Source organism: Numenius arquata, chromosome 24 (genome assembly GCF_964106895.1).
Source record: "Numenius arquata chromosome 24, bNumArq3.hap1.1, whole genome shotgun sequence".
NCBI lineage: Eukaryota > Metazoa > Chordata > Aves > Charadriiformes > Scolopacidae > Numenius > Numenius arquata.
Window position 1 is genome coordinate 3,514,534 of NC_133599.1, and position 21,061 is coordinate 3,535,594.

At 49.0% G+C, this 21,061-nt stretch overlaps 2 protein-coding genes across 3 annotated transcripts; one reads left to right on the forward strand and one right to left on the reverse strand.

Moving 5' to 3' along the window:
* Positions 1-555: 555 nt before the first annotated feature.
* On the forward strand, positions 556-3,042 carry CIMAP3 (ciliary microtubule associated protein 3). The gene is made up of 6 exons (XM_074163480.1): positions 556-580; positions 940-1,082; positions 1,392-1,490; positions 2,022-2,155; positions 2,428-2,554; positions 2,974-3,042. The coding sequence occupies exons 1-6, from the start codon at positions 556-558 to the stop codon at positions 3,040-3,042; spliced, it is 597 nt and encodes a 198-aa protein (XP_074019581.1).
* Positions 3,043-4,806: 1,764 nt separating this feature from the next.
* TAF8 (TATA-box binding protein associated factor 8) lies at positions 4,807-10,972 on the reverse strand. 2 transcript variants are annotated; one of them, XM_074163361.1, is made up of 8 exons: positions 10,913-10,972; positions 10,407-10,563; positions 9,331-9,429; positions 8,975-9,037; positions 8,403-8,527; positions 7,962-8,109; positions 7,080-7,222; positions 4,807-6,603 (listed from the first exon to the last, which is right to left on the reverse strand). In XM_074163361.1, exons 1-8 carry the CDS (start codon positions 10,970-10,972, stop codon positions 6,460-6,462), a joined length of 939 nt encoding a protein of 312 aa, XP_074019462.1. In that variant the 3' UTR covers positions 4,807-6,459. The 2 variants fall into 2 exon arrangements, with proteins under 2 accessions (XP_074019462.1, XP_074019463.1); XM_074163362.1 differs by having other exon boundaries at positions 4,813-6,603; positions 10,907-10,945.
* Between the last annotated feature and the right edge of the window lie 10,089 nt (positions 10,973-21,061).

Sequence of the window (21,061 nt, forward strand, 5' to 3'; positions counted from 1 at the left end):
TCTGACCTAATCGCACAACATAAGAATGATTAAATAAAGTGTTCTGCAAAAGCAACATTCCTCACTGTTTCAACTTTTCTTGCTCTTCATATTTTGATGCTCCGTGATTCTCTCCTGGTATGATGCTCCTGATTCTCTCACTTGTGCTCAGGGAAAGGCCTGAATGCACAGGCTGGCACTGAACACACTTAATTCCAGTATGGCATTTTCCAGGGATTTTTTGCTGCCCTACCTTGACTGACAGGCACAGGGAAAAAGACCGAGAGCAGACAATGGGGCAGATATAGCTGTGCCACAGGAGAGATCACAGAGAAGGGTCCTGACAGCCCAACCTATAGACTGCTTCTACAGAGACCTCTCCTTACTGAATTACAGTGTGAAACAGCAGCTCCTGGGAGTGAGAGCCAGCACAGCACAATACACAGGGATTTTATTCATCCTCCTCTTTTCCCTGCACCCTTCAGGCGCTGCCATTGCCAGCATTCCCTCTGCCCCCCCTTCTCCGTGTCTATAGCAACTGGAGTACACACACATCCTAACGTCTTGCAGGGCAGCATGGCAGAGGTGTGGGAACCCAGAGGTGAGCCCTGCGAGGTGCGTGAACCAGGGGGGTGGTACTGTGGGCAGCGGGGCTTTCCTTGCCGCTAGGGAGCTGCACAACATCGGGCTTCACCAGCAACCTTCTCCACAACCAGGCTGCTACACTACTCTGTACTCAGGCTGAGGAAAAAGAAACTTTTGTGGCAGGAGGGAACAGGCATCCAAAGGGCAGACTCCTAACAAATATCCAGGGTCAGGGAAAATTCCCATCTGGGAGATAAAGGGGTGGTTGGCCTCAGGCAGAGAGCAGCAGACACTTACAAAGGTAAAAAAGCAGCAAGTGGTCACCTCTGCATGGGTTTATCACACTGGTAGTATTTCCCTCTCCAGGTCCCACAGATGCGCAGAAGCGAATCTCATTTGGGTCGTGTCAAGAGCGGAAAATATTCCCTCTCCACCATGCCCCAGACAGGCTGGGAGTCCAGCTGATAGCGATTAGTGGAAACCCTGCGCTCGGGCCAGGCTGTTACCTGAGTCAAGAGGTACGTTGTTCAGTTTTTGTGCTCAGAGCTTTTCCTTCACAGAATAGGAATAATAGGACCATGGCCAGCTGGACACAAGAGTCCCCTTACCTGCCCTGCAAACCAGTTGTACGAGGTCTCCACATAGATCTCAAAAAAGAAATTCCCCCTCCCCTTCCAAACGCACCAGTCCTCAAAGATTGAGCTGCCCTAGCGCTCTACATCAGTGAGAAATTGGAGGAATGAATAGGAATAATGTCTGCTGCTCATGTACTTCTGCAAACACTGTCTTAAAAATGTCAGTAAGACACTTCTGCTTTTGAATCACAGAGAAGCAGCTTCAGATACTCTTTGGAAAACAAACCACTGAGCCAGAAAGGCTATGTTCTAGGAGCGAGGACAGCCCAGCGTTTCATACCAGAGCCACAGGTAAGAAAAGCACACTTCAGAGCAGCAGAGCTGCAGCTTTGCAAGAATTTGTAGGCTGTTCCTAACATAGACTATCAGTTTCATTCACGTTTTCTGGGGCTGTGTCCAACTTACACAGAGTCTCGTGATCTCCTTACAGATAGTCTGGTGGGAGGCGTCGAGCCTAGAGACTGATGACTGATCATATGAGCTCTGGCAACATCGACACACGCATTTGTATATACACATTCCTTTGTATCACACACACACACGTAAATATACATTTTGAAGCAAAATCAGGGAGGGAGCTCAGTTATACCATCTGAACAAACACACTATGTTTTCTGGTCCAGCTCCTCTAGAATAACGATATATTAGGAGACACATCACAGAACACACTGGGTAAGGAGCAGAGGGTGCATATTTGACTTGTTCTGATTTTTTTATGCCAAAGCATGCATTGAACAGCAGGTCTGTAATGGCTGCTGACCAGAGCATGTAGGAATGGTTTGCAGAACAAAATCTTCCATATAGAAATTTTCTCTCTTGCAGACTGTGACTCCCAGCCCAGCAGCGTACCAGTCACTCTGGAAGAAAGAAAGAAAATGCCAGCCTGCCTATGCTCCATTTTCCATTAAGACACCACGATTTCCAGATAAACCTTCAGATAAAGAATTTTTCCCTGGGTAATGTAACTCATTTTCTTCCATTTCTAATAGTAAGCAGGAGTACTAGCAGAGAAATACTAAGACACAGATGGGAGATAGGTAACTGAGTTCCCAGTAATGCTTTTTTATCTTCAGAAAGCTGCCCTGCTTTAGTCTTTAACTTAGCATGATGACTTGAGTACCACAACATGCATTTCTCCCAAGGATCAAGGCAGGGCTGGTAAATTCCAGTATTGCAATCATCATGCACCAGCTCCAGAAGTGAGATATTTTGTGTCTGTTTTCTTTAGACCCGGAACTTATGAAGCAGACAAGCGATTGCACAAAAAAATCACTTGGCCAATGAAGTTTGGGTCTCCAGACTGGTCTTTAGTGCCAATGCCAGCAAAGAGAATGCTAAAAATGGAGGTACAGAAGGTAAGGAGAGGGCTAAGGGGATGTTATTCCTGGCTCAATGCTTCTGACAATGGAAATTGTATGATTGCTTCAATGCATTTGCACTATGTTTTGTCAACCTTTCCTCACTGGCCTGCTGCGTACGTGGCTCTACTAGCCTGAGGCACAAGATACAAAGTGATTTTCTATCAGAAAATGCTGGTTTGCACAAATAGTTAAAGCCCTTCAAAAAAACCTTTCTATTAAGAAATTTGCTCTGGAAGTTTCCATCTACAAAGTCAGAGAACCAGAGCACGGACTTCCCCGTGTAGCTCGGCTGAAAAGAAAACCGTTCTGATTTAAAACATAGGTTAAGGTTGTCAACAACATGTCGTGTCTTCCTGCAATTTTCTGAAGCAATTGTCATTGCTAATGTCTAATGGATACCAGTTGTCTTTTAGCTGACCGTAGACAGAGAATTCAGGAAACACCGGGACAGAGTGGCCTACCTGAGTTTGTACTACAGCTGAGGAGCCCGGGCTGCCGCCGTACGTCCTCCCCTTCCAGCAGGGCACCTCAGGCCTCGCCTCTGCTTCCCACCCACTCGGGGAGACGTTCATCTGCACTACCCAGCCTCTCCAAATAAAAACATTTTAAAAAGAGGGATTTCTTGCCACTAGTTGTGCTTACCAGGTATCACGCCAGCTGTCAGCTGCCTCTCTGTGTCTGGGTGCCGCCGGGGGTCCACGCACAGCACTTCTCAGCGCCTCAGCCCAGGTGAGGCTGGCGGCCATTTTCTCTGGGGTTGCCTCACCTCACCGCCCTCCCTGATCCGGCTTCCCTCGCTTCAGGGGGCTTTTCCCCCAAAATCCAGCCATCCCTGGCACTGGAGAGGAGGCAAATTAGCACAGCTAGAGGGTGGCTCTGCTGCTGTCCTGTCTCCTCAGCACTGGGAGTGAACAGCACCATCTTCTCCTCAGCTGCCACCATCTTCTCCTCAGCCTCCTTGTGACCATCTCCTCATCTCCAACAGACACCAGGCCCAGGAGTTCATCCACGGCCTGAGGAGAGCTGAGAAACATGGGGGCGTACACGGCACCGCCACCGGTCCTGCACTGCCCTCAGGTATGTTCAGAGAGAGTACAATGGCTTTGTGCAGAGCCAGCAACTATATTAAAGCAGCACACAGCAAACATCGTAGGGAAAGAGGCTGTGCTGGGCCAGGTTAGGGCAGCTGGCCTGCAAGATGTACGTTTGCGTTACTAGTTTCTTCCCTACTGATGTGAGGAAGATATTCTCAAGCAAGTAGCAAGCAACATACTGCTAATTAAGAACCTGGCCACGAAAATAAATTTAGCCTGAAACAGAAAGGTACTGGTATTCATCATCAGTTGTTTCTGTAATGTACAACTTAGACCCTAGGGATGTCTATAAATGTTTACAAACCTTCACACACAGACTTAATGTGTCTGATCACAAGCCTGATTCAATCTCAGGGGAAAACGAAGAGCAGGCAGCATTAATTCTCAATATAGCTACCAGTCACAATGCAGGCTTTCAGATTTTCCGGGTCTGCTTAGCTGTTTCTGTAGCAAATTTCACCTGTAGCCCAATTTCAGCTCTAAAACCAAAATGCGTTCTTCCAATTTCCCACTTTCGGTCTTCGAGAGGTCTCACAGATGCACGACAGCAGCTGCTCACGACCTGCCTTTTCTAGGCACGTTGGCTCTTTCCCTCCCAACCACAAGAGGCTGCTTTGTAGTTGCAGCTGTCAAAAAGGGGATGTACTTGGTGGTTTGCAGTTGCCCCTTTTGGTGCAATCTTTTGAAGAAGAGGGTATGACCCACTGGAAATGGTACTGTCCTAAGACCTTGGGTTTATGGCTGTTTAAGGCTTCATCTTCGTATTCACAGCTGATACTGCATCCTTCATCTCCACCCGTCTTGGTCTTCTAATCAGGAGAAAAATACATGTGCAAGAGAAGATGTAAAATAAAAAAAGCATGCAGCCCTTCTCAACCATACATTCCACCTATGGTGGGAGAAACCTTCTACTAAAGCTTTTGCAAAACTGATGGTATTTCAAAAGGCACTTTGTTCTCACTGAACATATTTCTAATGAAACAAAGTTTTTTCAACCTTCCCAGCTATCAAGTGTTGCTGTGGAGAAAGGAAGAGATGCAGAGGGAAGGACAAGACAAGACTTCCTACTGCTTGTAGATCCCACTGAAAACACACACAGGCTCCATTCAGGTGCTTTTCCACTCCTGAAACTTCAAGGACTCAGCCACTTTTGCATGTAGAAGATAAAATTTCTTTTATTATGAACATAAAAATTACTATTTGCATGCTACATTTTTCCCCTACCCAGCGAGGGATTTTCTCATTATGAAAACTGCTTAATCCAAGTAAAAAAAGATATAAACTTTTATATATACATACATACACAACATCTCTGAACATTTGTTGCTCTGTACAACCAAGGCACCAGCAGAAGTGACAATGGCACACACAGGACTTTTTTTTTGCTAGAGATCTAATTTCAGATTGTTTGGCAGGAACACCTCCATTCTCACTTAAACAATAACTCCTTTTTATCTTTCTCCTCCCTCGGTGGCAGGGGAAGAGGGAGGCCGGGGAGGATGCCTTAACTAAACGGAGGTGAACACGTACACACGTAACTGATCTCCCCGGTGACTGCAACAGACTTCTTGCATTCAGCCACTACTCTGGGAAACCACAAGCTCCTAGCAGTCTGCACCAGGCAGCCTTTGCTGCCTCTCCTAGCACCGTATTTTCATCCAGAAGAGAGCCCTGGAAAACTGCATCAAACTACAGGAGTCTCTTGCCAAAGAAATTTAGCCCATATTTTGCTTAAGGAAAAGCTGAATTCAAGCAAAGCCCTCCAGAGCCAGCTAACAATTACAACACACCCACCACTAGTCATTTTTACTGCTGAAATAAAGTCTTCTGCTCTGGGGAAATAAAAGGGGAAAAAAAGAGCAACTTCTGTTGATGAAAGCCCGTATTTGAGATGGACAAAATTAAAAAGTGCAATCAATAGCATGGCCTTGACGACTGCAATCAATACAGCTTTATTCCATATTCCAAGTTTTTCAGCACAGCACCTTTCAAAACAGCTGGTGAAGGCGTGAACTCTCAAAGGAGTTGTGCTGTGTTGAAACTAACAATAGAACTGAAAAATAGCCTGAAGCAGCTGTTAAATCTTGCCATTCATACTGCTAGAAAATAATCTCAAAGCAGAACAGGGTAAACACCACACTTAGCGCTTTTAAGTTAGAAGAGCAGCTGCAGTCAGAAAAGTGAGAATAAAATGCCATCTTCACTCTGTATTTACACTTCACTCTCTTACCAACACATCAGATGCCTTTAGTTTATAAAAGAAGAGTCTGTTTTGCTTTTTCACCTGCCAAGAATCCAAAGAAATAAACCTCTCTGGGATTTTTCTGTCTCTGTTAATACATGCTCCTTAGACTATAAGGCCAGGCAGGGTTGATTGCAGAAGTTTCTGTTCTAGCCTGCCAGCCAGCCACGAACGAATTATGCCTTTGTGTTCTGCAGAGCCCGCTGGGAAGCACTGAGCAGCGAGAACCTTTATGTCCCCCTGTCTCTTCAGAGAGCAAATCCTGCCGACATGGAGAACAAACCAAAGTAAACGAGACAATTCCCACCCGTAACCCAGTGGCCTTCGAGGCTTTTACAGCAATTGACCATTGACCTTTCCAAGTCAGCAGGAGAGAAGAGGGGAAAGAGGGAGCAGTTCAAACCAGGATGAGAGTGTAGTTCACCAGGCAGAGAAAGATCATTCTTCTGCTTCTGCTGCTCAGCCGTGGTGCCTCTCCTGTCTTGCTCCGTGCCTCTCACCCGCAGCAGTGGAGGTGAACCCCCCCAGGTTTCTGTTCCTTAGAGCAGCCAGCTGCCTGCACCTCACTTCTTTCTGCGGATCTTGGGCTTTTTCACTGGCCGGAGGTAGGGATTATCTATCACATTTTCCTCCCCATTCCTACTGCCTGACAGGGAGGTGTTCTGCTGTAATACTGAAGCATTCTCCTTTTCAGGTCCTGAATCATCCTGCCACATAAAAACAAAACAAAACCAAACCAAACCATAACATTAAAAAAACCCATAAGCATAAACAACCAAAGTTAGGCTAAACAAGGCTCAAACCACATAATCCATGGGCAAAACAGGTAATCAACAGCCAAGATAAACAGTAGCACACAGGGAGCACACAGGTGAGGACTCCTGATTTCTAACACAAGAAGATCCCCATTGGGAACAGTGGGATTCTATGACAATCCCCTCTCCCCGAACGCTGAAATGAAGGTTGTACTGAAAGCTCATGATCCAACCTCATTTTGCATCACACCCTGCAGGAAGTTAAAGAACCATGACAATGTTTAGTCATTTACACCTGGTAAAACGCAACCTACTCTGCCATTTTCCACCCACTCTGCCCAGGTGCAAGGAAGACAGGCAAAGAACCAAGTTTCACATGTTTGAGAAAGTCAGGCCCGAGAGACCTCGCTCTCTCATGCTGGGCGTACCGTGCTCATGTGCAGGGGGAGGTTCTCAGTGTCTGTCTGGTCGTCTTGCTCAGATGAATCTGTTTCCTCCATTTGCTGCATTTCCAGCTCCGAGGGAAGAAGAGCTGTCAGGTAGGGTACAGTGAAAGGCCTGGCAGCAATCACTGGGGTTAGGGAAAAGGACACAGTCAGCAAACTGGGAGAATGCTCCTCAAGTCAGAGATTACGAAGGACAAAGCCAACCAGTTACTTAAGAGACCAAACACTTTCACTGGTTCTGGTTTTAAACACACACACTCTTTTCCTGCTGCTCCCAGGGATCAGGAATGAAATATGCTGTCCCTAAAAGATATCAGTCTCCAATTTCCTGTTTTCTGAGGTCCCTTTATGTTTCCAGCCAAGGACACAACATTACACTAACACAAAAAGTCCTTCCTGACATCCATAGAAGTTCTATTATCTCGCAGGCTGATGCATCACTTAGATCCCCCTTAAGATAACACTGACATCTGTACTGCCAGTGAGCCTTGGGAAGGTGGGAATTTTCATCACTGTTTTGCTGACAGAGAAATCGGAAAACCTCCAGAGAGAAGAAATCACTTGTTTAAAAGTTACAGAGGGTCGGAGACAGGATTGGATTGAGCTTTGAATTTAGCACCCATCAGCCAAGGCCTCCTCCATCAGCAGAAGAAAGTGAGCCTTTGCTGAGGGCCCACCATTTGGCCTTGATTCCAGTTTTCATCCCCATTTTAAATCGAAAATTCCTCATTTCCCAGCCTTCTCGGCCCTCAGAAGGGCAAACACAACGCGGTCATTCAGCGCTCCCCTCCTGCAGTAGCAAGAGCTCTAACGGAGCGTGTACTCAGCCGTCATTTACAGCACCGAGTGCCCTAGATTACTCACATGGGAATGTGCTGACATCGTCTTTGAAGAGACTCTGCGTTTCTCCCGTCTTAGCCATGAAACGCGTGAGAGCTCTTTCTACATCGCGCCGTTGAGATGCTGCCTTTTCCCGAAGGACTTGGTAATCAGATACCGGCTCCCGATATGTCTGTGGAGCAGGGAGGGACAAAAAACCAACACCGTTAGCAGCTACAATGCAGAGAGCGGGGTTCAAAACACCACCCGGGAGGCATTTACCTTCAACATGCAGAGATTTTCAGAGCTACAGATGTCAATCAGCCAAAAATCTACAGCAAGGGCAACCCGCAAACAACAAATGAAATATTAAGCCAGGAAAAAGCAGTATTTTCAACAAAGAGTACCGGCGCTGTAGTAAAAATACTTATACACCGCTCCTGGTGTCATTGATTTCAGACAGATCCCAGTTCTTTTTTCACTCACTGGTGTCTTGATGTAAGTGTGAGGATCTGGAAACTCGGGGAAATGGCCGGGAATGTGGGATGGATGCGGCTTGTTCTGTCCAGCTGTCAGGGCTTTGGGAGTCACGGGCTGGTTTGTCACAGGAGCTACAGTTAAAAAACACAGACACACACAAATCAGCCGGCTTCACTCTGTCAAGAGTTAGGCACAAAGTGATTTCACTGAGCGGTGACCCGTGTCTCCGGGTGCTATAAAAGGGACAGGGGACATCCCACGAGCAATAGTTTCGGGTTATGTTTGGCATCCCCAAAAGGGGATTACTTGATCCCTCTCTCCTACACAGGGAGAACAAAACCGTCTTGGGGATTCTCGTGTGCAATGAGGATGCTGAAGGAAAGGCAACTGTTTCGGCAGAGGGGACCTTCCTTCAGCTATTACACAGTCGTTACAGGAATCCTTAACACAAACTGCACGTCCAGGGGTGCTGGACTGCAGCATCCATCAGAAAAAGCAGAAGCTCTGGATGCCAGCAGAGAGGAAAGCCAAATTATTTCCAATTCCCTGCATCTGAAGAGAAAGGATTTCCCACATACGGGCAGTGATGACCATCCTCTGGGAGCGCTTGGCATACGCGGGAAGCGTTTCGACATTGAACCCTGCAATACAAAAGAGGGAACAGAAATCACACTAAGAGTTTATCCTGTCGAAAATCCTTTCTCCAGAATTTTTCCAAGGAAACCAAGTTACATGAGACAGAAAAATCACACACTCTGTCCATGAAAATACCGCACCCGCAGCAGCGATACCTGAGCGCCTGCAGGAGACCCAGAACAGTGGGTGTCACACAAACACCAGAAACGTGGGGGGACGGATTTTCCTACCAACGCAGCACACCCCAACCTTCTGCAACGCGGGAAGCTGGGATCAGCGGGACCGGTCACCTACTCACCCATTTCCACCAGAGTAACCACGATATCAGAGAGCGTAGGCTGCGTTCTGGCTGTATGTTCACAGTAGGACTTTGCGCTCCTTCCAATTTCAGAAATATCTGGGGGGGGAAAATAAAACCCCACCACATATTTGATTCAGACAGTGACCCCACATTTGTATCAGCCCAGTCCCAGCTTCAGAGGTAAGAATTTTTAACAAATTCAGCAAGGAATGAAAAAATAGCTCCTGGAATCCCGTGTCTTACAGCCTTCATATTTAAAAATAAAGCTGTAGAGACACTAAAGAGCAAAAAGTCAGGGTAATCCCCAGCACAAATCCAGGTTCAGCAGAGAATGGATCAGGAGCAGCCCTGAGGAGAAGGACTTGGGGGTGTTGGTGGATGAGAAGCTCCACACGAGCCAGCAATGTGCGCTGGCAGCCCAGAAAGCCCCCCACACCCTGGGCTGCATCCCCAGCAGCGTGACCAGCAGGATGACCGGGGGGATTCTGCCCCTCTGCTCTGCTCTGGGGAGACCCCCCCCCCCCCAAGTGCTGCCTCCAGCTCTGGGGCCACCAACAGCAGAAGGACATGGAGCTGTTGGAGTGGGGCCAGAGGAGACCATGGAGATGATGTGAGGGCTGGAGCCCCTCTGCTGCGAGGACAGGCTGAGAGAGTTGGGGGGGTTCAGCCTGGAGAAGAGAAGGCTCCGGGGAGACCTTGGAGCCCCTTCCAGTCCCTAAAGGGGCTCCAGGAAAGCTGGGGAGGGACTCTGGATCAGGGAGGGGAGCCATAGGAGGAGGGGGAAGGGTTTGACACTGAAAGAGGGGAGATTGAGATGAGATGTGGGGAAGAACTTCTTTGCTGTGAGGGTGGTGAGAGCCTGGCCCAGGTTGCCCAGAGAAGCTGTGGCTGCCCCATCCCTGGAGGGGTTCAAGGCCAGGTTGGAGGGGGCTTGGAGCAACCTGGTCTGGTGGGAGGTGTCCCTGCCCAGGGCAGGGGGTGGCATTGGGGGGGCTTTAAGGTCCCTTCCAACCCAAACCACTGTATGACTCTGTGAGTTCCAGGGGACCAGTGTGACCTCGCTGGGCACTCACAGCTCTGTAACATCTCTGTCAGCGTCTCCACCGCCGCCTTCTCGGCGCTCTCGAAGCCAGCCTCGGTGAGCAGGGAGCTGACCACCACCTGCAGAGTCCTCCTCCGAGCCAGGTAGTAGTTATCCGCAGGCGTGGTCGCATGTTTACTGCCCGATCTCTGCGGAGACAGAGCACCGAGACGAGAGCTCAGGGAACCGAAGCCACCCCCAGACCTCGGGGGAGCGCGGCCCCTTTAAAAAAGCCGCTCCGCCCCCTTCTCCGGCCAATCGGAGCGGAAGAACATGCGCCAATCAAGCCTCGCTGCCGAGCCCCGCCTCCCTCTGGCCATTCAGCCAATCAGCGCCTCCCTCCCTTCAGCCTCCGCCTCAAAGCCCCGCGGGCAGGCCGCGGCCGCCCCAGCGCCATGGGAGGCACAGGCCGCTGCCGTTCCGCCCGGTTCTCCCACCGCCACCGCGGGAGACGCCCTCCGCAACGGCCCCGCAGACCCGGTGAGGAGCCGCCGTTACCGTGCCGGAGCTACCGGACGCTGTGTCGGCCATCTTGGAGTCATATGGAGCTGTGCGCATGCGCCAGGTACGGCGGGCGAGGGGGGGGAATGCGCGTTGGGGCGCGGGGCATTGTGGGATTTGTAGTGTGGGCGGGAGGGATGGAGGGCGGGGACCCGCACCCTGCGGTGGGCGCAGCGGGGCTGGGCGGTGCGGGGCAACGGTGCGGGTCCCCTGGGAGCTCCCCCGCACAACTGCGTGCCCGCAGCCCGGTGGGCCCGCGGGAGGCGGGTTCGGAGATGGGTTCCGAACGCCGGCTGCGGTCCGTGGGGAGGCGGGAGGCGGCGGGGCGGGGGTCTGAATTCCGGTCCGCCCCGTTCGGAGCGCCTCGTTCACCCCCTGGGTTGAAGCTTGTGGGTTTCCCCTTCGTGTCGGGACATCTTGAGGGGAGAGCCCTCACCCTGTCTCTACAGGGTAACCAGGAAAGCAAAACTTCGTGTAATAATGGCATTGTGCTTACCTTAGAATAGCCCACGTTCCCATTAGGAAATTATTTACTAAAAAAAAAAAAAAAATATTTGTAAAGTACCAGTAGCGTGCCGGGAACCCTGTAACCAGGGGAGCGCTTGGGGTTTTCCTGTTGTAAGCATTATGTACCCTTAGCTTGTGTACTTAGATCTTTTGATCAAAGCTTTGGTGTCAGTTAAGTGTTTGAGAAAGACAGAACAGGAAACCCCCACGCTACAACTCCCACCCCTCGCTTCCTGTTTAAGTACATGTGTGGGAGAACAAGAACATTGTAAGAACAAATTACTGCATGTGAGGGGGGGGTGTGTGAAAGTGATGTAAACAACAGCTGCCACGCTGGAAATTAAAGGTCCTGATCGCATTTGGTTTGGGTGGCAACGCAGCTTCCACACGCTGCTGGCTTTTCGACAACAATAGCAGCAAAATCCGTTAACAGATAGGGAAAGCGAGGAGGCAGAGGAAGGTGGAGGCTGGATTGTTCAAATCAAACATGCCAGCAGAAGCAAATTTCTTCATCATCAAAGGTAGGAGGCAACATAGTTTCAGAGACTGAAAATGTGTCACAGAGGGCAGTCCCTTATGCCTCGTCTCAGGGACGAGCACAACTGTTGGCAGGGGGCTGGTGGAGTTTATTGTGCTGAAGATATGAAAAGTACCTTGAAATGGCTGTGTGTGAGGGGGTCAGTGCTGACTGGGGATCTTGCTGCAGTTTGCCTCTGTGAATTCCCAGCGTGTCAGCGTTCTGCCAAACTGTGAGGCAGGGATGTCTCTGCCAGGGCTCTCAGCTCCCTGGCGTGTTAAGAAAAGAGAGAGAAAGATGCTGAGCCCTTGTGGCTTCCAGTTGAGGAACTCCTGGAGGTCTGCATGCTAGTGAGTAAGCTGACATTGTAGATGAAGCTAAAAGAGGGGAAATGCGAGTGCTTAATTTTGGTACGTTGCAATTTGCTGGGTAACTTTTGTTACCTGACCCCAGTTGTTTGGATGGGAAGGGGAGCGAACGCTGGCAGGTCTGGACTGAAAACATCCGTGCATTGCTGCTGCAAAAACAGGCTTGGGCTGAACCGGAGGTGTCTGTAGGAGCACTGGGAGAATTTCAGACTGGTTGGTTCTATGCATGGTACCATGAGAATCACTGCGCCCCTTAATCTCGGCTTGCCATCAAGTTAATAAAACCAACTTAGAAGTTGCTCTTGTAGCAAATCCAGGGGATGAGTAAATGGAGAAGTGAGCATGGACAGGTGCTTTTGCTGATGAACATCATGTGCATCAAAGTACTGAGTAAGGGAGCATTTTCTTTTCATAATATAACATGCCAGCCATTACATTGAGCGGGGCGGGGGGGGGGGGGAAAGAAAAAGAAATTGTGCTTAGTGGTGTGGAGCTAGATCCTGAGATGTTTCAGGGCAGAGTGAGGGAGTAGCATGTGTTCGAGGCGTGTGTGGGTCAGGACTTCAGACTGCTCTATCTCTGCTACTGACTTGCCAAAGTCTCGCTTTCACTCCCCCGTCTGTGCAGTGACGAGCATGAGGCTATCATTTAGCCGAGTTATCTTGCTGACATTTGTGAAGGGTGCAATATAAACGCAGTGCATAATTGGTCCATAACTCCTGGTTGGTTTATGGCATGAGGACAGTCTCTTCTTGATCTCGTCTCCAGTACTTTGTAATGTCGCTTTTCAGCCTGTTATTTACAGCACTTGCCTGGAGTGAAACAAGCCTGGCTTTCGGTCCCTGTCTTCTGGAGTGTTCATGCACTTAACTGCTGTATGTAAAACACAGGCACGTTCCTGAAGAACACAGACTGAGACCCAGCACCCTTCTACTCTGGAGAATTAACTGCTGATCTGTAAAGCCACTCAGCCTCCCTCTGCCCCAGCTGACTCTCAAATTATTTTTTTTCTGTGCAATGATTGTTTCCATCCATATGGATGGTGTCTTCCTGAGCTGACTTGGGGCATCTTTCTGGGAGCTGGGAAGTAGAGAGGCTGAGCAGTTACTGAGAACATGGGCACAGTCTTTCGTCCTTCAGGTTTTGTAGAAAAGGAGCTTTGCAGGGGCAAGATTTCAGGCCCTTCACCTGTGGCAGCAATTCCCAGCTGTTATTTTAAGTCTCTGAAATGCCCAGCTCCTTCCTACCCAAGCAATGCTGAGGGAGCATTGCCTAACCTAGCCTGTATTCCCATCAGGGATCAGATATCCCGCGGGATAATTCAGGCTGGAAGGGACCTCAGGAGGTCCCTTCCAGTCTCCTGCTAGAAGCAGGCTCAGATGAGGCTACCAAATGTAAACCTTCCTGTGCCCACTTGCATCATGTAAGCTACTTCTGCAGCTGAGGAATCTGCCTGCTGGGACAGAGGCGAGGCCAGTGCAGTGCCTTCCTTTGCACAGTCTTGCACAAATGTGTGCACCCAGGCAGGGTGTGTGCACCACTTTTGTGTGCGTGTGCTGTGTCCTTCCCTGGTGTATGTGCTTGTCCAGATGAGCAGACACAAATCTTCAGTGCTTCCCTGACTCTCGCTGTCTCCTGCTGTCAGCTCCCTCCACAGAGACAGGTTGTGGCAGGTGAGGCTGCTGAAATTCCAGCACAGAATCATAGAATGGTTTGGGTTGGAAGGGACCTTAAAGATCATCAAGTTCCAACCACCCTGCCATGGGCAAGGACACCTCCCACTAGACCAGGTTGCTCGAAGCCCCATAAGCATATATTTCCTGCTCTTGCTGAGCTGTTTGGCCTGACTTCTGTGTGCTCCTCTGCATTTGATGCCTTTTGCTGATTTTTTTTTTTTCCTTGTATGTACTGCATTACCTGATTTACTCATGTGTGGGAGCTGTTGTGTTAATAAGAGTACTTCAGTCCTGCACTGCCTGCTTTTTTCTTTTTAGTCTCTTGGGAATATTCTTTTTTCCTCCTTCCCAAAACTTCACAATTTTCAGGAAAAAACCCAAACTGTTTAAGTCTCTAGTTCTTTGCACTCCGGGAGCTCTGGCTGGGGAAGGGGTGGTGGGGGACGTCCTGCAGTGAGGGGTGCTGGGGGGGGCCTAGGTGCTGTGGTTAGTGGGGCAACGCATTGTGTTATTCTGGGCTCTAGTCCTGGCTCTGCAGCCAGCCTGCTGAGTAACCCTGGGCAAGTCTCTTTGCTCCTCTGCGTTTCATTTTCCCATCTCCAAGCACTGGCATCCCCTGTGAGATGCTTTCAGAGCTGATAAAAAGCAGCATCTGACATGAAAATATTCTGGTTGGTGGCACAGCGGCCTTGGGAAGCTCTTCCCAGAGCAGCGCAGTCCCTGTTGGACTCATCACGAGCAGAGGATCCGGAGCCTGGCAGAAATCCACTAGTGCACAGATTTGCAGAAAATCTTAAAATTATGGGTACAACACCCTTCTTTATGGTGTGGGTATTTAATTCTTCCCTTATGCATAGCTCCCCTCTGAGTGAGGGGGTGGGAATAGAAAACTTCCCTAAAGGTCCAGTTACTCAGTGATTTAAGAGTTTCTTGTGTGTGTCTCAAATACCGGCTGCTCTGAAGTAGCGGCTAGCAGCCACTAGAGGAGACTAGCCAGCCGAGACAAGCGGGGAGTAGCAAAAATGAAGCACTTCAGTGCCATGCTGAAAGATGTTGCCAGGGATCCAATTTGAAAGGGATGGAATTTGGAAGCAGAACCCTGCTGGCAGCTTGTGGCCATAGGTGGAGGGCGGCATGGTTATTTCGGAGCCCATGTGAAGTGGAAAAAAGACACTGCTACTGGAAGGATTTGCCAATTTAACGTGCCAGTTTCCTCTGGAGTGCTGTGAAATTGGTCATCTGGCAGCAAACCGAAAAAAAAAAAAAAATGCAGGATGGCGATAGTCTGTGTGCCTTCCTGGGCATGTTGTGTTTTCCCAAAGATTGGAACGTTTCTTCTTGTTTCCCATTTTTAGCAATAACAAAAACCACTTTCACATCGGTGTCAAACCAATGAAAAGGAAAGGGGGAAAAAAAAAGTTCATGTGTTTTTACTCTGAATCGCATGCCGATTATTTCAAAGAAGAGGCAGGAGTTAGGATTCCCAGGTGCGTTGACACTAAACAGTTGTGTGACCCCAGACAAGAAGAACATGAACCTTGTTGAGATACAGCTGAATAGTTATTCTGATACGTACAATCCTGGAGGGGAAGCTGTAAAGCTTGTTGAAATTCAGATTTGAAAAGAATAATGGGAACTGACGACTCTGGACTCTTTGGGTAGGGAAAGCCCAGGGTTTTGTCATTTTTTGAGCTGGGTGCGTGTGTGCGCACATGTGCGCTCAGCATAGCTGAAGAGCCTGCGAAAGGCTGGCTGTACGACCTTGATGTTTTAAAATCACAACTTGTGAGAGAGGTGGTTAGTCAGATGGAAAGGACTGAGCTCAATGCAGGGGTGAAATGTTGCAGTATGTGTTGGACAGGAAGCTGGGCCAACTGGTCTAATGTCCCTTTGCGCTCTTAAATTTCATCGTCCCTCTGGTTTGCCAGAGAGATGTGCCTTGGACAGGACCAGAGCAAAGGATGGAGCTGCCACAGGTCGGTTTCCCTACAGAACCCGGCCCCAAAGGAGGCAGCTGCCACCTGCGTGGTGTGGGTCTGCCCCAAGCCACCCCAGCACCGCTGCCACCAGAGGGCATGTTGTCACCGATATGTTCTTATTTCTGAGCAACCTAATTCAGAAACCACAATTGCCAGTAGCGAATTAATGTAGATTCTCACACCCCTTAGCTGTGAGGATGGCACCCAAATCCTCCCTGCACCCATTTGTTGCTGAAAAGCTCCGATGAGCCCCCCGAATTCCTTGACTGACCAGTTCTGAGGGGTTTTCTCACAGTTTGACAGTGACAAACACTTGAGCTGCTGGGCGAGGAGAGAATAAACTGCACATCTGAGAAGGTTTTGGGATTATTTTTTTTTTTCCCCCTAATGATATTGGCTTATGCCTTGCAGAAAAGAAACCTCAAACGCAGAGAGCTCACAGCCATGTCGCTGCTATTGTTTATTATTTTATTTACTATTTTGAGAAGTATTATTTGTTTGTTGTTATCCTTCTGTAAAACAGCAGTGGTGTTATTGTTGGCAATACACATGTGTGTTAATTAAAGACTCTTGAAGTAAAAGCGTTGCAGATTTCTTGCAGGTTGTGTTATTTAGTGGAAGAGGCTGATCCTTGGTGGAAAGGACTGCCCTGCCTGGGCTCGTAGCGAGGTGTGGGGATGCAGGTGAGCTCTGGATAGTGCTGAGGGGTCACATCTGGAATTCACATTCACCTTTCAAAAAGGTGTAACATGCACAGGGGGTGGGAGAAGAGTTTCCAGAGTGCAAAACGCATCTCCGTGTGCGAGTTTGGCATTCCAGCCGTGGAGGTTCTCAGGGCAAAGCTTGAAGCCGTTTAGTCAAACCTATAAATAACCACAAGGGGAGAAGGTGTCTGGTGGTAGAGGGCTCTTTGATCTAACAGAGTCATAACAAGATCCAGGTGCTGGAAGTGCAGGTCAGCATAGTTAGAACAGGAAATAAGATGCATCTTTTCATAGGGGAATGTAATTGAGCTCCTCAAGGGTGCAGTAAGCTCCCAAACATGTCAGTCTTCATTTGGAACCCTGACTGTCTTTCCAGAAGATAATGCAGTAGTTCACCTGCAATTTGCTGAGCTTGATACAGAAATGAGGTGTTTATAGCCATTTCCTAAGCAGCAGTCGGAGCTGGGTGCTGGTGTCCCTTCCGATATGGCAGTGTCTGTGCTGGAGTTAGACCCTGGAGGGTCCCTGGCTCTCCCCTCCTGCCACTTGGGCAAGGTCCCTCACCCCTACTGATGGGACTGCAGAGATGGGTCTCTTTCTGCAAGTTGTGCACCGTAGGGATGAGCCTACAACAGCAAGGAGAACCCAGGAGCTCTGTTTGACCAACTGGGATGTCAGAGCATCTCTGCTGCTTTGATGCTTTAAGCAGCATCTTTACCACTTAAAGCGGATCCGGGGTGGTTGATATTTCCTAGGCCTTTTATTCCAACACTATTCAGCTGATGTAAAAACTGTTCCTTCCCATTCCACCAGCTCATAGCTATGTTTCTGAGTCAGTGCCATGTCTAATCCACCAAGCATGTAAACCCACACCTCCAGGCTGTCCAGAGTTTCCGCTGCCAAGAACTATTGCAGATCTCTGGTCAGCTTGTCCTGCCTCATTGGTGACTCAGTGGATGTTCTTCTCCATTCTGTCCCTCTGTTTGCCTGAAGCTTTAGGGTCCAAAGGTGATGAGGAGATGGGTGAAGTCTGCTTTTGTGCAACCGGTTAGATGTGAACTTTATTTTCTGAGGAACAGGAGATGTTAGTTTGCTGAGAGGACAGGCAGAGGAACACTGCCAGGTTCAGAGGATGCTCTCCAGTGCAGATTCTTACAGACAGTGCAAATGGTCCTTGCCTTCCCTCCTGCACTGGAGAGGGTGACAAGTCTCTGCCCGATCTCATCTGCATGCTGTCATTCTGACTTCCCATCCTTGCTTTGGGCAAACTTTGCAGCTGCTTTGGGCCTGCCAAACGCTGGATGTAACAGCCACTGATGCAGTCCCTTGGTATCAGGGATGCTGTAAATCAAAATATCCCCAGCAGCGTCAGGGAGAACCAATGGCATGTTCAACAGAGAATCAGTACTTGTCTGTCCCGGCCTTTCTTCTGCCTTGTCAAGAGATGATGGTGATGATCTGGATACTGGGGACCCTTAAAACCAACAAGAGGAGAAGAGAAGAAGAAACATGTTGTTTGGGCCTCGTCCCTAGCATGGATTGATCAGCCATATATCTGACCCTAAGCTTTCTCAAATCTTCTCACTCATTCCTGACCAAGAAGTGGCAAATGCAATGTGCAATTGCAGCAAAACTAGAATTCTCCCTGTTTGCTGACCCCTGTATCCACATTTAGCATATTGTGCCCCGGGCCATGAGCTCATTCCCCACCTTAAGTACCTGCCTGACTTTTAAATGTCATCTTCAGGCTGTCAGAAGAAGGCACTGTCTCTCTCGTAAAGAAGATGTCAGCATTAAAGCTAGGCCAGGACAATGTCTGTCTGTCTCCTGCACGTTTTTTGCACACTTCCCCCTGTGGCTAACAGCTTGCCAGCTGAAGCCACCTCTGCTCCAAGCCAGAGCTGCTTCGCATGTGCCTTTGATATTTTGCAAAGGGTAAGGTGTTGCTGCTGGCCCCAAAGGGTGACAGCCTTACCCCGGAGCACGAGCACCGGCAGCTCTCAACTCAGAAGAGGCCACTTCCCACATTTAGGTTTCTTACTGCTGTCTTTGACAAATACCACTATCGTTTCAGGAAACCACACAGTGGGTGTTGCCTTTTCAGGGTAGGGGTGGGGAAGTAATCCTGCTCCTCCATGCACAGGCCCAGGGATAGGGCTGGGGTGGTGGGATACCTCTCCTCTCCAGGATGGACTTTGGGTGGCTCCTCTATCAGAGCAGGATGAAGCTGCCCACACTTCCCCTGGCAGGGAGCATCCAGGGCCAGCATGAGTAATTCCTGCAGATCATGGGCTGTGCTGTGAGTGGGCTGACCTGGCTCTGCTTCAGAGTAGAACACCACGAAAAGTTTGGAAAATTCGACTGAGCTGTGGTTGTGCGATGTTGCCTGTCCCAGCTGGGCTTGAGGTCCTTCTTCTGAGTTCTTCCTATTTCCAAAGGACGGGGAAGCTGTTTGGATGGATTCTGAAGAGCCCACATATCTCAGCTGGGTCTCATGCACGGACATGGCTTGCTAAAATTCTCCCAGGTTGGACTGAGGGTTTTACTAGCTTCTGGAGATGCTTCCCACAGTGATGGGTGACATGGTGCAGCCTCTTTTTGTCTGTTACTGGGGTGCAATGACTGGAACATCAGGCTTAGAGGGCCCGGTTCTGGCTCTGCTGTTGGTTTTTGTATATATCAAGATGCTTCCCTTTCTGTGCTTGTTTTTTCTTTCCCACCTTTAAGATGGGGGGGGAAATGGCAACTCTTCCAGTCAATTCACTGATGGTTCTTAAGCTAAGTTAGGCACCTACTTACTGTTATGAGAGTGCGTGACAATACTGGGGTTGAGAGGGACTGCTGTCACCTTTACTTGTCCATTAAATCTGTCATTTTAAGAACAACAATGTTTCTTAGCAAAGCACTTTGAGGAAATGCCTAGAACTGTAAATTCGAGCTCAGTCTGATAAAAGCCACTTTTTTCTTCCCAGTGGGATCCTGGGAATACAGAAGCAGTAGCAATGGATGAAATGTAGGAACTCCTGTGAACTTATTGGACCTTCTCAACAGGTTCAAGCTGAGTTTAGAGCTTGGGTTTGGACTGATTCTTGTTTGATCAAATCCAGCTCTCCGTCCCGATTTTCAGATGAAATGAAAATTGTCACTATCAGGGCAAGAAGCTGATAAAAGTTTCTTCCGAGAACAAAGCCGGAAGTTTATTCATCTGTATTTGAGAAAGGATCTTAAGGGAAAAGGAAGGCTTCTTGGGGAGGTTTGTTATATCACTGGAATAGCATTACTTTTCTTTCAAGGATTCTTCTTCCTCCCCTGCCTCCCTCCTACTCTCCCTCTCCCCCTCCCTTCCCCCCCCCCCCCAAAAAAAAAAAAAGGCAGCAGCTGGGTTTCTTAATAGCCTTTCTTGATTTTTTTTTTTTTTGAAGGAGCCGCATTGTCTAGCATCTCTAAAAATCATACACCCTTCAAAAAGTGCCTTTGCTAGCACAGAGGCATATTCAAACTGGAATCAGATGCTTAAGTATCTTTGGGCAAATGGTGGAGAGTCCCAGCCAGCTGCGTCTGTACACACCTATCCTTGGCTGTGGAAGAATCCCATTGCTCCAATGAGAGGTACAGATGGGTCATCTTCACACCAGTTGCTCCATGAGAAGCCTTGGGTGTTGAAAAAAACTCTCTACACTCGCCTGTGTCTGTTTTCCCCTCTTTGAGAGGAAAAAGAGGCTCTAGATCATGTCTTCTCTTTTCTCCAAACGGCTCTTTCCATGGGTCCTTGACCCAAAAGCTGTTAGTCTTTAGAAGTCTTGAGTTGGTCAGACCTAGTGGGAACCTGGAACTGAATCCCACCAGGTATCCCCAGTGCTCCAGACTCATGGTGCAATGTCACTCCTCAGGCCCTTTGTATTAACCAGGCAGAGCAGTTTGTTTCTCTGGGGGGTTCAGAAGCAGCAGTGAGACAGACACAAGGGGTGAGGCAGAGATAGAGGGTGGCAGCAGCTGTTCAGGATGTGTTGCTGATTCTGTGACATCTCCCACCCTTTTTGGAAATGGAGAGTTTGGAGCAAGACAGAAAGAAAGAAGAAACAGCCGCTGATAAAGCTTCATGTAAATGACAGCCCTATCCTCAACGGGCTGTGACCCACAGCCTGTCTCTGGGGATCCACACCAGCTGGGAGGCAACGATAGGCTTTGCTACTTATTCTGTCTGTTCACCTCCCCGCTCTGGGCATGGGGATGGATATCATCTCCCTTCCTTCCTCCTCCCTCATGTCTCTGTCTCTTCCTCTCAAAGTCTGAAGTTTTCTCCACAACCTCTGTTAACTTGCCCTGGCAGAGTTTCTGGTTTGGCTCCATTTGCTCACCCTCTGTTGTGTAATTCCCTAGGGACTGTAGCCTTGG

Coding starts and splice junctions, on each gene's coding strand:
- CIMAP3 (XM_074163480.1), top strand. CDS start 556: ATGGCAGAGGTGTGGGAACCCAGAG. Junction 1,083..1,391: donor GCTGTTACCTGAGTCAAGAG/GTACGTTGTTCA, acceptor TTTGAATCACAG/AGAAGCAGCTTCAGATACTC. Junction 2,555..2,973: donor TAAAAATGGAGGTACAGAAG/GTAAGGAGAGGG, acceptor GTTGTCTTTTAG/CTGACCGTAGACAGAGAATT.
- TAF8 (XM_074163361.1), bottom strand. CDS start 10,972: ATGCGCACAGCTCCATATGACTCCAAGATGGCCGACACAGCGTCCGGT. Junction 10,564..10,912: donor CGTCCGGTAGCTCCGGCACG/GTAACGGCGGCT, acceptor CTGTCTCCGCAG/AGATCGGGCAGTAAACATGC. Junction 8,110..8,402: donor ACACTTACATCAAGACACCA/GTGAGTGAAAAA, acceptor CCTGCTCCACAG/ACATATCGGGAGCCGGTATC.